Source organism: Strix uralensis, chromosome 10 (genome assembly GCF_047716275.1).
Source record: "Strix uralensis isolate ZFMK-TIS-50842 chromosome 10, bStrUra1, whole genome shotgun sequence".
In the NCBI taxonomy this organism is placed as follows: Eukaryota; Metazoa; Chordata; class Aves; order Strigiformes; family Strigidae; genus Strix; species Strix uralensis.
Genome location: NC_133981.1, coordinates 20,543,470 through 20,557,323, shown reverse-complemented (window position 1 = coordinate 20,557,323; position 13,854 = coordinate 20,543,470). Strand labels below are relative to the sequence as shown.

Below are 13,854 nucleotides of genomic sequence, written 5' to 3'. Positions count from 1 at the left end.
GAGAAGGCACCGCATGTCTCCTCTCCCTACCCCGGAAGGTAGCTGTGGAGCTCGGCATCTTTGGTCATTACCTGTTGCGCTTCAAACTAACAAAGACCGTTAAGTCACACAGGTCAGGGGCTTCCCACCAAAGTGAACTGTGTGACACAGTCACTATTTCAGCACACGCTGTCTCAAGAAAACAAGGTCATTCGAGTCTGCTGGCAAACAAATGCTTATACCACAGTTACTGAGTCATATCTTTGTTGATAAAGAACTGGGGTAAAACAGGTATGCTAGACTTTCTTCCAAATTTAGAGCAGCACGAAGTAATCCCTTTCAGCCTGGAAGGCTATCAAGCCAGCCTATCATCTTTCAGCAAACTAACCTCAGAATAGAAAGAAAAAAAAAAAACCAAAACAAAAAAAACAGGCAGTGATAGAGTTCTGAAATCATTATAAGATAATTCAGCCACCTAAACAGCCAGAACTGCTAGAGCATGAGAGTTAGCCTCCAAATCTTGGAAGCTTAGTTCTTATTACAAAGAACTGACACCAATTTGATTAAAAGTTAACAAATATAAAACAGGACTGAGCTTTTCACTGTACTAGTGTACTTACCTGGATGTTCCTATAGCATCCTCCAAAGATGACAGCATATCTCCCACAAACCATATCTACATATACTTACTTGAAGGGTAAAATTACAAAGAGAGAGGAAAAAAGCAAGCAGCTTATTCCTCTTTGCATGGTATTTAAGGTGGCTGCATATGTACTGTGGGCAAATCAGAAAAAAGTTACCTTAGAGATGTCACCCAAGCTCTCTCTGTTGAACAGTCACTGGAATATGGAGCCAACCTCTCACAATCAAGAGGGAGCAGGACGCCAGAAGCAATTCAGCCTGGAAGATGTTGTATGGAAACGAGTTAGCAAGTGCTAAAATAGCTTTTATTTAGATCTTTGCTTGCTCATCAATTCAGAGTGCTTGAGAGCATGCTCTCTCTCGAGTCTGGGACCAGAATTCGCAGCAAGCTCCTTTCAGGATGCAAATGCTCTCACTCACTCCTCTGGGCTCTGACAGATGCTCTTTACCAACTGTACCACTGGGGTAGAGGGGATCACTGCCCCCAACTGCCTCCTCCATGCCTCAGCTGAAGATTGCCAACCGGCGGGTGGAGCAAAACAGGATGCATGCCTGTTCATCTGCTCTGGTTCATGAGACACTGATGGGTATTAATGAAGAAAGATTGAAGCGTAGTATTTAAAATTAAACTGTAGCAATGGAGCAGGCTCTGCTGTAGGCCCTAATATGAAGGAGTTAGCGTTTGGCAAATAAGCAGGACAGCTGGTGGAGGAGATAACCTTTCTAACTACAAAAGCTAAATCAGAGACAGCTTATCTACTGGAGTGCTCAACCACGTGTAGTAACATCCTACCAGGATAGGCACATTACATCTCATAACCTTTTTTACTGCTTTTATCAGATTTGGATGACACAGATCTTCTACTAATATAATTATGGCAGCTACGCCCATGTTATTTTTGAACAGAAGCAATTGCACCAACGTTAACTACCATGGATAGCGTTATACAGCTAGAGAGGCACCCTATAATAGCAAAGCATATTCCTTTACTCCCAGAGAAGGGGATAAAATCATTTGCTGTGAATGAAACTGACCACATTCTGACAGGGGTTATGCAAAATAAAAGAAAGCTTAAAGAAGATTGTCTTTTATACACAGTTAATGCTACTTAAAATGCATATAGACAAGCCTACAGAAATAAACGAAGGCAAATGACTTGCACCTTAGTACTATCTGCAGAGTAGGTCTCACCAATGGGGACTATATAGGAAGCACAGGCACCCCAACACACCAATTAAGAGAACTGCATCTATTGGAAAGTACATCTACCCGAACAGCACGCTGGGAAAGCCAGAAATAACAGCTGCTGCCACATCAGAACAGCACAAGCACTGCGTACAGGCGATGCCTGCAAAACAGAAACTAAGCAGCCATGCACAAACACTTCCTCTTCCTCCCCCACCCCCGCTACGACAGCGGCAACAAACCTGAGATTAAACACTCGCCAGCATCCTGCTCTGCATTGCTGTCACGTCAGGAATATAGAAGAGGGAGACTGCTAGCTGCTCCTCCATATATCTGAACAGTTCCTTCAGTTTACAGAAAGTAATATAAATACTTGACATGATTCTTGCAGAGATTTCTGTCGCATTTTCTTCTTGTCTTTCACTCCTTTTCTCTAGCTCACTCATTTCAGAGCTCACTAGGGACCCCTTGTATTTACTAGGCTTGTTCTTGACACATTCCTTCTCAAAGACTGCGAAGTCAGAAAAAACAGTTGTTCCTAGGCAAGTCACAATATATAAACAAGCAAGCACAGAGCCACAGCTCTACTGAGTTGCCACGCACAAACTCTGGAAGTCAAGTTCAAATCTAAACCCTGCCCAGCACCAAGACACTGTCAAACGTAAGAGTAAACAAATCAGGCTGCAGTTTTCTGTCAATACTAACTTCCAAGACTGTAAATCCCAGCATCAACACTCAACTGTGATGCACATGTCTCAAACACATTACAAGCAAATTCCTGAGGGGCAAATTGGGGGAATTTGATGGCAGCAAGTGAAGTGCCTGGGTTACAATGCAATGCCCAAGTAATGGCCCAAACAAGGCCTCTGTCAGATTTTCTATGGCTTCAGTATCTGCATGTCAACCACAGATGAAGAAACATACCTCCTCTAGAGCACAGGCTGTGGATGTTCACTTCAAACTCACCACCTACATTTTGTTATTCCAACGGAAACCACACAACAGTGCCACCCCATACCCCAGGGTGCCAGTCAGAACTCACCAGATGCATGACAACCTTCAGACACAGAGAAATCAACTGAAAACTGAATCCTGAGAAGGCAAGTGATCAAACCTTTTTACAAACATTTGGTGATCCACTGAACCAAAGAGACTGTGTCCTGTAAGCAGATGGTCAACAAACAGCTCCAAGCTTGGACAGGGCTCGTCATCTCACGCTAGTCAAGCTCAACAAGGTCACATTTTCAGAGTTTGATAATTTTACCTGAAATGAATAAGCCCCATATATGGGGGAGGGAAGGAGAGAAGAAACAAACTAGGCAGGTCAGATGGGATGAGAACAGCATGCAACTGCATGATTAAGAAGAAATCACAATGCTTGTTCAGAGGGCTAACTAGCTGATTAAGGGTACAGGTACTACTTCAGACTGGGCATTTTTTGACCTTTGAGTGCTTGCTATTCTAAACTTGACTTCTCACTATATGCGATGCAATACAGAATAACTTGCAGGTCAGTTGACTAACACAATCTACCACGAAAGGGGATGCCAAAGCACATCTTTGCTTTCTAGAATATTTTTATAAGGAGGAGATGCCCAGCACTGTCACCCTGATGAAGCACACAATGACACTATTCAGAAAAGTAGTATCAAAGAAGCATGGATGCTATTGTTCCATTTAATTTTAAAATAGATGTAAATATGTATTTTAAAATTATATTTTTTATAACACGAAATATATAAAAACACATTGTTGCACTGTTTCACAATCACAGTGCAGGTTACCATGAACAAGAATAAGACTCCATTCCACCACCAGCCCCATGTTCCCACCACTGCCCTTGCAACAGCATAATCATTTAAACACCCACAAAGCTGGGGAGAAAAAAAAAAAAAGTCAGTTTGTCTTCAGTTTGATCAGTTCATAAGTCAGGGAACTCTGATTCCCACCTCTACACACACCCCAGCTGGCACCAGTGACAGGACAAGAACCTCCTGTTGGTTGCAGTCTATACTTTTAAAGTGACTGTGAAGCTACACACGGAAGGTGGCACAACCAAAACTCCCAGTGACTGGAAGTGGATCCTAGAAACTGTCCCCCTTCTCATCTGAAGAGTGAATCATGTTACCTTGCTCTTTTTCCATGTAAGAAACACACAAAACTGCCACAAGGCGCCTACTGGATAACCAGAGTAGAAACTAACCTAGGAAAAGTCACATGCACTGTTCAGAAGAGGGCCCTACCACATATCTTACTCTTTCCAACACTGTGGTCAGAGATTCCTATGGTAATGACCCTGAATACATCAACATATCATCTACATATATCCTCAAAGAGCCAAGGATCACTTCCCCTTGCTTTCCCAAAAGTCCTTATTAGACAGGAAACAAAGGCAACGCCATGAAAAGGACACTCAGATCTGCCTAACAGGCTTTAACTAGGATGGCACAGGCTGTTCATCCATGCACCTGGAAATGGTTGTGCTGAAAAAGCTGCAGAAGGTATCAAACACTCTCTAATGCTATCAGAAGAAAAATTAGCATTAGGACAATCCAGAACATTGACAAGAGTTTTATGCAGTTGAAACAACAACCCAGTATGTTATCCTGCTATATACGGGGTTCACACTTAATCTTTTCACAACGTACCACTTTCCTTGCAGCTCCAAAACAAAGCACTTACCTTAGGTCAGTGCTAAACTAACCCAGCCACAGAAAGATATTTCTCAATCTCAATAATAAGGAACTGTTATACAATATTAGGATGTCCCTAATAGACCTATTTAGGGTTACAATGACAACATCTAATAAGCAATATATCTAATTCTAAAACACTTCCAAGGTCCTGACAGAATCTCTGTAAACAGGAAACCAAAGTCTTAATTCAGTGATATATAACAAGAATACAATATTTCCTCCATTGAAAATCTGAGCATATGCACATACGTCAGTCTATCAGCTGCAGATGACAGTTCAATACAAAGAGACTTGCACAAGACATTATAGCATATTATTTTGTGAGACAAGCTACCAACTAAGTTTACACAAACAGGCTTATCAACTAAGGAATATTACGTTAAGAATGAGCAGAGACCCAAGCCCACACTGTTCTGGCACCATTCAGTGCTTCGTTAGCAAAGGCCAATCTTGGAATTCAGCTTCGGAAGCTCTGAATAGCAAGTTAAGGCAGGTGAACCTGAAGGGAGGAAAAGCAGATGGAGCAGAAACAGAGCAAGACAGGCTGAAGTGAGAAAGGCAGCACATACTAAAGCATATTGCTGGAACAAAAAATGAAGGCCTTGCTGATTCAGAGCTTTAAGATGGAGGGACATGGAGCCTGGCACCAGCTTAAATTCAGAGTAGCTGAAAACTGAACAGAGTCAGTACCACCTCTCCTAACCCAAGTCCCCCTTGGAAACCCCAGGGAAGGTTGGTTACGGTCCAGGTATGCAGACCCATGAGCACATGCACCTCTGGGGACTGCCAGGCACCTCCTGGTAACCACTGGGGCCGCCAGCGTTAGCAGAACCTGCCCACATCCCCCCCTCTGCAGGGGTGGCAGCACGTTGGGACGCAGAAAGGGCCCCCAATCCCACCAGCTTCCTCACCATGTTGGTTTCATGTTACCACCGTGGTTTGCCGAGCTCCTTCCTGCACGCAGCTTCTGTGGAAGGGAAGGGCACAAAGGGAGGGGACGCTAGATCTGTTTGCCGGGCAGGGCCTCCGACGGGGGCAGCACGGCCCTGCCCAGGCATCGTGCTGCCCACGGGGCTGCCCTTGCTGAACCCAGCTCCCAGAGCTCTCCCCACGCTGCGGGACGACCCTCCCGCCCCAGCTGTGCCCCATACGAGCCTCGCACGGGGAAGCCCCTAGGTCTCCCCCCCGCTCCCAAACACGAGGACGCGCCGGGCTCCCCCGTTCCCCACCTCACGGGATCGCGCCTAGATTGCCCCCACCACGGCCCCGTCCCTGGCTCCCCCCCGCCCCGGGGCTCGGCGCTCGGTCCCCCACCTCAGCCCGACTCTTCACGCGGCCGCGGCCGTGTGTTCCCCCCACTCCCCGCGCGGCCGCACCGGGTTCCACCCCCCGCACACATCGGACCGCACCGGGCTCTTCCATCTCCCTTCACGGGGCCGCGCCCGGTTCTCCCCTCCCTCCCCTCACGGCAGCGCGCCCGGTTCTCGCTCCTTCCCCTCACGGCAGCGCACCCGGCTCAGCCGTCCCGCCCCTCAGCCTGCCCTGGGCCCTCGCTCGCTGCAGCTCACCGGGGCCGGCCCTGCCTGCCCAGCCGGGGGCTGGCGACACCGAGCCCCCAGCACCGCCGTTCCCCGCCGCCCGCTCCCCGCCGTTCGAATCAACAACAAGATGGCGGCGGCCGAGGGGGCGGAGCGCCGATGCCTGGCCGTCATAGCAACCGCGCCGTCCAAAACCCGCCCCCCCACCTCTTGCGGCCATCCAAAGCCGCTCCCCGCCCACCGGGGCGATACTAAAACGTTAATAGGCCAGAACTGCCGTCACTCAAGCGCGGAGCCTCCCCGCCCCTTTCGGTGCGCGGACTGCCTCCGGATGGCCGCGCACGTTAGGCACACGTGACGCCCCCCAGCACCCCGCCTCCCCGCGGGCTGCGCCGTCTCATTGGCTACCCGCGGGGGGGCGCTCGGCCAATGGGCGCGGGCCGCGGGCCCTGCACGGCCGCCTGGGTGAGACGCGGCCTGGCGCGGCCGGGACTCTCCGCTCTCCCCGCGCCGGAGGCCGGAGGCCGGAGGCCGGGCTCGGAGAGCGGCCGCACGCCTCAGCCCGGCCGATCCGGCTTCCCCGGGGCCTTGGGCGAGTGGGGCGGCCGCGGCGGGGCGGTGCTGCCCGCTTGGCGCGGCGCATCTTGCGGAGTCAGCCGGGCTTAACTGCGCTTCCTCCGCTGCGGCCTGGCCTCGAGCAGCTCCTCACGCTGGGCTGGCTCCTCGGAGCAGCGACTGGAACGTGTTTGTGCACCGATCCGGTACAATCAAAGGTTTAATTCCCAAACGGCCACAGTCCCTGTGGGCTCAGGGGCAAGGGGACCCCCAGGCAGAGTCACTGTGAAATTTCACGGCTGGCTCCTGCCTTCCTCTTCCTCCTTTTTAGCCACCTACTGCCCCAATTAGCCTCTTTCCTCTTAATCAGCCAGTGCTTCATTTCCCCGGGAGCTGCCAGGGAGACGGCCGGTGGAGTGCTCCTTTGAAATTCAAGTCACCGATTTCCCACCTCCCTGGCTGCCTGACTCCTTCAAAGCGCTCCCCCCCGTTCGCCAGGCCCTGCTAACCCCCCTGCAGCATGTTGTGCTTACCCGCGCACATGCTAATTCACTTTTTCTCCCAATTAAGAAACCTGGCCCCTCTGCTGACCGGCTGCTTGTCCCACCCATTTGCACCTGGGAGTGCTCGAGCAAGGGAGAGCTCGAGGGGGACACAGGGAAAAAGTTTCTCAGAATTACCCAAGATTGAGTTTTCTTGCCCCAGATCACGTCTCTGCGGAGGACTGGCCTGGCTGGGTTGCATCCAGGGGCTTTGGAGATGCTGCCGTGACTGGAGCAGACTCTGCCAAAGCCCTCGGCACATTTTTCACAGTGTCAACCCCAGCCTGAGGCTGGTGCTGCCATAACTGCCATCCTGGTTCTGGGTCAGGCCACCCACAGCCCAAACTGGAGACGGCGCTAATGACAGCCACAGCAGGACAGCCACCGGCAGGACTGCCTGGCCAAGGCACTCCCTACAGCAATCACGGCAGGGGGTGCAATCTCTGCCACCATTTATTGGGTCTGTGACGGCCAGGGTGGCTCAGGGGCTGGCTGCACCCTGTAGGAGGTGGGTTTGGTCACAGAGGAAGGATCCCCTCCTCCTCCCAGGCCCGAGGGCCACGCCAGGTGTCTGCCAGCACCCAGTGTTCTGCCCAGCACGGTCTGCAGGGAGCTGTGGGTCACAGGGAGCCTCTCACCGAGTCAAGTCACTCAGATCCAGCGCCGTGCCCCAGTCACGCTGTTGAAGAGATAGTCCCTGCCGGTGCCTGGGATGGGAAGCAGCAGTCAGCCATTTTCCCCCAGTGCTGCCCAGCACCCGTCTCTCCTGTCCCCCAGGCCCCTCTGTTCCAAGGGACACAGCCCAAGGCTGCTGAGGCCACGCAACAGGGCACTCACGTGGGTCCTGGGCACGGCCGTCAAACTGCCCCTGTGCGGAGGAGAGGCAGGAGAGGGTGTTGAGAGCCCCAGGGCTCGCACCCACACCCCCAGCGGGGCACACACCCTCACCATCATGGCACACACTTACTGGGCTGCCAGCATGGGGGCGGCTCTGATCCTTCTCATCCCCTCTCTGCTCCACCACATCCCAGGAGCTGCAGAGGGAAGAGGGGGTATGAGGGGAGAGCACACTGTCAGTGATGGGCTCCCAACCTCGACCCTGAGGGATACTGCCAGGAGCGGGTTGCCAGCCAGGCTTTGCACTGCCAGCCACACCCCATTGAGCCCATCATCCACCTACCTGATCGTCCCCTTACCCAGCCCGTGTGTCCCCTGGGCACTGAAGGGGATTGCAGCAGGGGCCATGCTCCCCCAGGCACCACCATCTTTCAGTGATGCCTGAAAGCAGCAAGCTGATCTGCCACCACATCCACTTGTTTCCCCACATGCCAGCACACACTGTTCTTGTGCTTGGAGGATGCTTTGCTGGGCAACCTGCAGCCCAGAGCCTCCCTGCTGCCAGGGCCACCTGGAGGGGCCGAGCCTGAGTCTTCTCCCTTGCATGGTCACTACAGCTCCAGTGCCACCAAGCACTGTGTCCCCAACCTCACCAATGGATGCATGGATGCATGGATCCAACCATTCATCACCCCGGGGTGGTTTTGCCACTGGAGGTGGCTGTTATCCTGCTTGTGGGCTTGCACATCTCCTCCTCACCGTGCAGACGCCCAGCACAGGCTGTGCTGGCTCCAGTGCCTCCTCGGGCCCTCCCCTCCACCGTCTGTCACCTCTCATTCATCCTCCAGGGGTGTGTAGCCTGCTCACCTCCTCCCAGGGAGCTTTCCCTGTCAAGTCGCGGCTCCCCTGGTGAGCTGCAGCAGCCCCAGCCCTGGTGCTGGGTCCCAGCCCTGCGGCAGGCAGCAGTGCCAGCGCTGTGCCATCCCACTCTGCCCACTGCAGAGTCTGTGCCCCAGCCCGGCCACCAACATGCCTGTCCCCCAGCCAAATCGCTGTCTCTGCACCCATGGCTCCCATCAGCGCTGCACCCTTGCCCTGGGTCAGAGACGGCTCCCTGACACAGCATCCCACGAACCACAGCCAAACACAGGCTACATTAAACATCCCCAACATGCTGCATCTCCTGGCTGCCTGCGAGGACGCTGTGGGAGCCTGTGCTAATATGCATGGCTGCCCGTTGCCACCGATCCAACTGCCCCGGCCACGCAGCACCCACCTCTTGTCCAGGAGCAGCTTGCTAGGGTCTCGGTTGCTGCGGGAGGAGCAGAAGGCAGCCATGAGTCCTTGGCCTTGCTTGCTGTGCCATGCCATGCCATGCCATGCCATGCCATGCCATGCCATGCCATGCCATGCCATGGGGCTCACCTGCACAGCAGGCTCCGTGCCGTGCAGCCCAGGGTGGCCAGCAGCAGGATGCCAGAGACAGTCAGCACGGCCACAAACCAGGCCGGTGGGTGCCACACCGCCTCTGTCCGCATGACAACCAGTGGCTCCTTCTGCAGTGTCTACAGAGGCGGTGGGGTGAGGGGGTGCGCAAGGGTGGGGGTCCTGATAGACCCGGGAGCACTGCCTGGGCAGCAGGCTCTGCTCACCGTGCGCTGGGTGGTGGTGGTGGGTGGCACCAGGGTGCTCTGGGGGGTGACGTGCACCACCAGTGCCACCACGGTGCTGTGGCGGGGGGTACCGGGGCTGATCCACACCTCCACCACCAGCACGAAGGTGCGGGGCTCAGCCAGGTCATCGGGGAGGTAGAAGAGGGTGTTCCCCTCCAGCCGAAAGCGTCCGTCCTCGTTGCCTGGACAGGAGTGTCTGTTCAGTGCCACATCACGGTGAGGGGCTGGGTTGTGCTGTGGCTTGGCCACTCCTCACCTCCAGTGATGGCGTATGCCAGCATAGCGCCGTCAGGGCTGCCCTGGCACGCCAGGCGGGTGACAGGCTGGCGTCCACCCGACCCGGCTGTGATCCGCAGCTCCTGCACCTCGGGGGTGCACACCGGCGGCTGGTCCGGCACGGCCTGCCAGGAGCAGGGGGAGGTGGTATGGCACCCATGGTGCTTGCACCCACCGCGGTTCACATGACGGGGTTGCACTCGCACCTGCAGGCGCACGGCCACGTCACACAGGCGGCTCCGACGCTTTGCCAGGTCCAGGTCGTTGTGGGTATCTGTCAGCCGCACCGTCAGCCTGTAGCTCTTGTGCTGCTGGGAGTTGAGGGGTCCCACCACGCGGATCTCACCTAAGGAATGGTGAGAGCTGCTGGGCACCCGTGGGTGCCACAGGGTGCAGTGGGGGCTGGGGAAGGGGCCAGATGTTCACCAGTCCATGTGTCAATGGCGAAAGGCTGTGAGGGGCCAGGGCCCCCCTCCAGGCTGTACTCGAGGCTGTCTGGTGGGTAGTCACGGTCGGTGCCGGCCACGCGCCCCACGATGCTGCCGAAAGCCGCCGTCTCCAGCACGGTGAAGGCAGCACCGTTGGGGCAAACCGGTGTGAATTCGTTGACGGGCGTCACTGTCACGAGCACAGGCACGTGGGCTGTGTGGCACACAGTGGCTCAGCGTGCTGGCACCACCCTGCAGCCCACACTGGGCTGGGCGTGCTCTCCCTGGGACAGGCTGAGGGACGGTGGCACCACCCCTGGGGCCAGGCGTCTCTGGCACAGCACTGTTTCCTCAGTGATCTGCTGGTTTTGGGGTTGGGAAGGGGCTTTTCCCACCTCCCCTGTGACCTCCCCTATTGCACCCCCTAGGGACACAGGCACTCACTGCTTCGTGGGGGCTGCCCTCCCGCCGTCACCACGATGGTGGCTGTGAACTGGAACCCCGCAGCAGCCACGGCCTCTGAGTCGTAGTCCAGGGTGGCATTGACCTGCCAATACAGGGTGGGGGGGTTCAGGCAGAGTCAAGGTGCCCTGCAAAGCTGGGGTGTTCCACAAAGCCAGGGTATCCCTCAAAGCTGTGGTGCTGGGGGAGCAGGAGGGAGCAAGGCTGGGGAGTGGTCAGGCCTTGGGAACAGAGAGTCCCAGGGAGCCCTGGTCTGGGACCCAGCATGATGGCACATGTCAGAGGGTCCCCAATGTCCCACTGGGCTCGCCCAGGTCCAGGCTTACCAGCCACCCGGGTGCTACCTGTGGTTCTGCTCACCTGCAGCTGCGGCCCCTCCATGCGGAAGCGGGAGTGGGAGGCAGGGGACCCCTCAAGGGCATAGTGCAGAGACCCCTCAGCGCCAGAGGAGTCCGTGCACCTCAGTGTCACCAGGGTGCTGCCAGGGGACACCGTTTCAGGCACCTGGGACCTGTGGCAGGGCAGCAAGCAGCTCAGCTCCTGTCCTGGGCATGGCAGAGCATCCCCCACACCTCACTCTCCCCCTGAACCATACACAGAGATGGCTGGGATGCAGCTCGGTGCCCGCCGGTCCATCCCCTGCACGGTGACGTTGAGCGTGGCGGTGGCGTGGTCGGCGGGGCGCAGCGCATTGTAAGCCCGGACGAGGAGGAGTGTGTGGGCCACCTCCAGCCGGCGGGTGCTGCGGATCTCACCCGTCACTGCGGGAGATGGCACGGCCTCACACAGGGCACAGCCGCGGGGACAGGGTGGCCCTGGGGATCCATGCTGCCCTGCTCACCCTCATCGATGGTGAAGAGTGTGGGCGCCACGGGAGCCAGGATGGCGTAGCGGATGTTGTCACCGCTAGCATGGACCTGAGTGACCACCTCCAAGGGTCCGGTGCTCTCTGGCACTGTCACGTCCCGCTGCGGCTCGCTGCAGGCAAGGCAGGCAGCATGGCATGGCCTGGTGCCACCAGCACCCTCTGCCTGGCCAAGCCCCACTCACAGGAAGGTGACACGGGGACGGCGCGATGGCAGCACCTCCACCCTCACGGTCCCGCTGCAGTTGTGCCCGTGGCGGTCCGTCACCTCGATCTTCAGCCTGAATGTCTGTGGGGCAGCGTCAGGGCAGCCATGGGACAGCCCCGAGTGGCACCAGGGACGGGGATGAGGATAGTAATAGAGATAGCGACAGGATGGGGACAGGAACAGGGACAGAGACAGGAAAGGGGAGGGAGACAAGGACAAGAATGGGGCTTGGAGCAGGAACAGGGGTGGGAGGAGGGATGGAGATGGAGCTGAGGATGAGCTGGAGACCAGAATGGCGACTGGGAATAGGACAGGGATGAGGACTGGGACAGGACTCGAGATGCAGAAGGGGATGCAGCTGGGTACAGGGACAGGGCTGGAGCACTCCTGGGACTGGGGGGAGACAGGAGCCCAAAGGGAGGAGCAGGGTGCAGAGAGCTGCTGCCAGTGCCAGCAAGGGGCTAAGCCCAGGCGGGCTGAGAGGAGGCTGTGACAGCCTGGGGACGCTGGTGCCCACCTGGTTGTCCTTGCTGGGGTCGAAGCCACCAGCAGGCGCCAGCACCAGGCCCCGGCGGGTGAGTGTGAGTGGTGTGTCATGGTTTTGGAGCCTGAACTGCAGAGAGATGGGTGGTGGAAGGAGGGTGGGAACCCCTGCCCCCCGCCTCCATGTCCGGGGTTCAGCCGTCCCCGAGGCTGCTCCTGCTTGCAGGGCCTGTGGGCCCGGGGACAGCCGCCACTCACCGTCAGCCCACCAAGCGGCTGCGGCAGCACCGCGTACAGGGGGGTCCGGGGTGCCACATCCGCCAGCACCTGCACCACATCTCCCCCTGCGGCACAGAATGGCTGTGGGTGCCCAGTGCCAGCCAGCACCCATGGCCCCCGCCTCCCCGCACTCCCCCCGGCTCCTACCTGCACTGGCGAAGGGGGTGTCACAGCGCAGCGCCGGCCCTGCCGTCACCCGGACAAAGAGCTGCTCTTCCACCTCGTCCTCGCCGGGACAAGCAGCCCGCAGGGTCAGGGTGTACTGGTTCACCTGACGGGCATCGAGCTCCGCACCGGCACGCAGTGTCACCTGCCATGGGGACACAGCACTCAGCAGGCCACGCGTGGACTCCTGCCCCGCTCCCTGTCCCCCAGCCTCACCTCTGCATGAAATGTGGCAGCGGCCACAGGGTCGGCGCTGATGGCGATGGGGTTGAAGGGGTGGCCGGGCTCGATGCCGTGCAGGGTGACATTGGGGCTGCCACTCGCATTGCTGCAGGACACGGTCACCTCGGCCACGCGGGTGCCCGGCACCGCGTCCTCGCTCAGGGCCACCACACGTGGCAGGTCGGGCAGGGCTGGCGGGAGACCCCAGGGACCAGCCTCGCACCCGGCCAACGCCACCAACAGCTCACCCAGCCGTGCTTAGGGAGCTCTGCTCCCGCAGCCAGGCATCCACATGGGCATGGGTCTCCCTCCCGGGTGCAGCAGGGCCCAGGGGCACCCTGCTCTTACCTGCTGCTCTGACAAAAGTCCCTGCAAAGAGACAAGTGTCACCCCAACCTGCTGGGTGTATCCCGGCAATGCCCTGGGGAGCCCCCAGAGATGTCCCTGTGATGCTCCAGGGTTGCACCACTGGTGTCTGGATATGCCCCAGCGATGCCCCCATAACGCCCTGAGGATGCCCCCTCCCTTGCCTGAACCCAGGCAGGCAGCTGCCAGCCCCTCTGCCCATCCCGGGGTCAGCTCCACGCACATGGGGACAACTGAGGGGAGCTTGTTCCCTGTACCCCTCCTCTCAGTCCCCCACCCAGGGTCTGGCAAAGGGTACCCTCAACGCTGTGAGCCTCAAGTGCCTACCTGAGGCATGGAGGCTGAGGAGGAGGACGAGGAAGGTGAGGCATCCGTGCATGCCCATGGCTCGCTGGCTGTTTGGGACAAGCCGGAGCCCGTTGCCAGGGGTGCTGGGCACCACCCCAGCCCAG

General features: G+C 57.1%; 2 protein-coding genes across 8 annotated transcripts in view; both read right to left on the bottom strand.

Moving 5' to 3' along the window:
- Positions 1–6,182, bottom strand: part of IP6K1 (inositol hexakisphosphate kinase 1) — a 39,155-nt gene extending 32,973 nt beyond the window's left edge. For 4 of the 7 annotated variants that reach the window (XM_074879653.1, XM_074879652.1, XM_074879650.1 and 1 more), the window contains exons 1-3: positions 6,072–6,182; positions 5,415–5,470; positions 780–879 (exon numbers count right to left, since the gene is read on the bottom strand). The gene's annotated coding sequence lies outside the window, so the exon portion shown is untranslated. Of the gene's footprint in view, positions 1–779; positions 880–5,414; positions 5,471–6,014 lie in introns of all 7 variants that reach the window. The other 3 variants (XM_074879651.1, XM_074879654.1, XM_074879655.1) reach the window with 3 other exon arrangements.
- Positions 6,183–7,715: 1,533 nt separating this feature from the next.
- CDHR4 (cadherin related family member 4) lies at positions 7,716–13,787 on the bottom strand. The gene is made up of 20 exons (XM_074878718.1): positions 13,730–13,787; positions 13,385–13,405; positions 13,031–13,227; positions 12,797–12,959; positions 12,629–12,714; positions 12,405–12,500; positions 11,865–11,968; positions 11,656–11,792; positions 11,410–11,575; positions 11,175–11,325; positions 10,797–10,899; positions 10,351–10,566; positions 10,131–10,270; positions 9,905–10,049; positions 9,628–9,830; positions 9,401–9,540; positions 9,111–9,287; positions 8,106–8,247; positions 7,976–8,006; positions 7,716–7,845 (listed from the first exon to the last, which is right to left on the bottom strand). Exons 1-20 carry the CDS (start codon positions 13,785–13,787, stop codon positions 7,790–7,792), a joined length of 2,532 nt encoding a protein of 843 aa, XP_074734819.1. The 3' UTR covers positions 7,716–7,789.
- Positions 13,788–13,854: the final 67 nt, after the last annotated feature.

Coding starts and splice junctions, on each gene's coding strand:
- CDHR4 (XM_074878718.1), bottom strand. CDS start 13,787: ATGGGCATGCACGGATGCCTCACCTTCCTCGTCCTCCTCCTCAGCCTC. Junction 12,960..13,030: donor CTGCCACATTTCATGCAGAG/GTGAGGCTGGGG, acceptor TCCCCATGGCAG/GTGACACTGCGTGCCGGTGC. Junction 12,501..12,628: donor AGCCGCTTGGTGGGCTGACG/GTGAGTGGCGGC, acceptor ATCTCTCTGCAG/TTCAGGCTCCAAAACCATGA.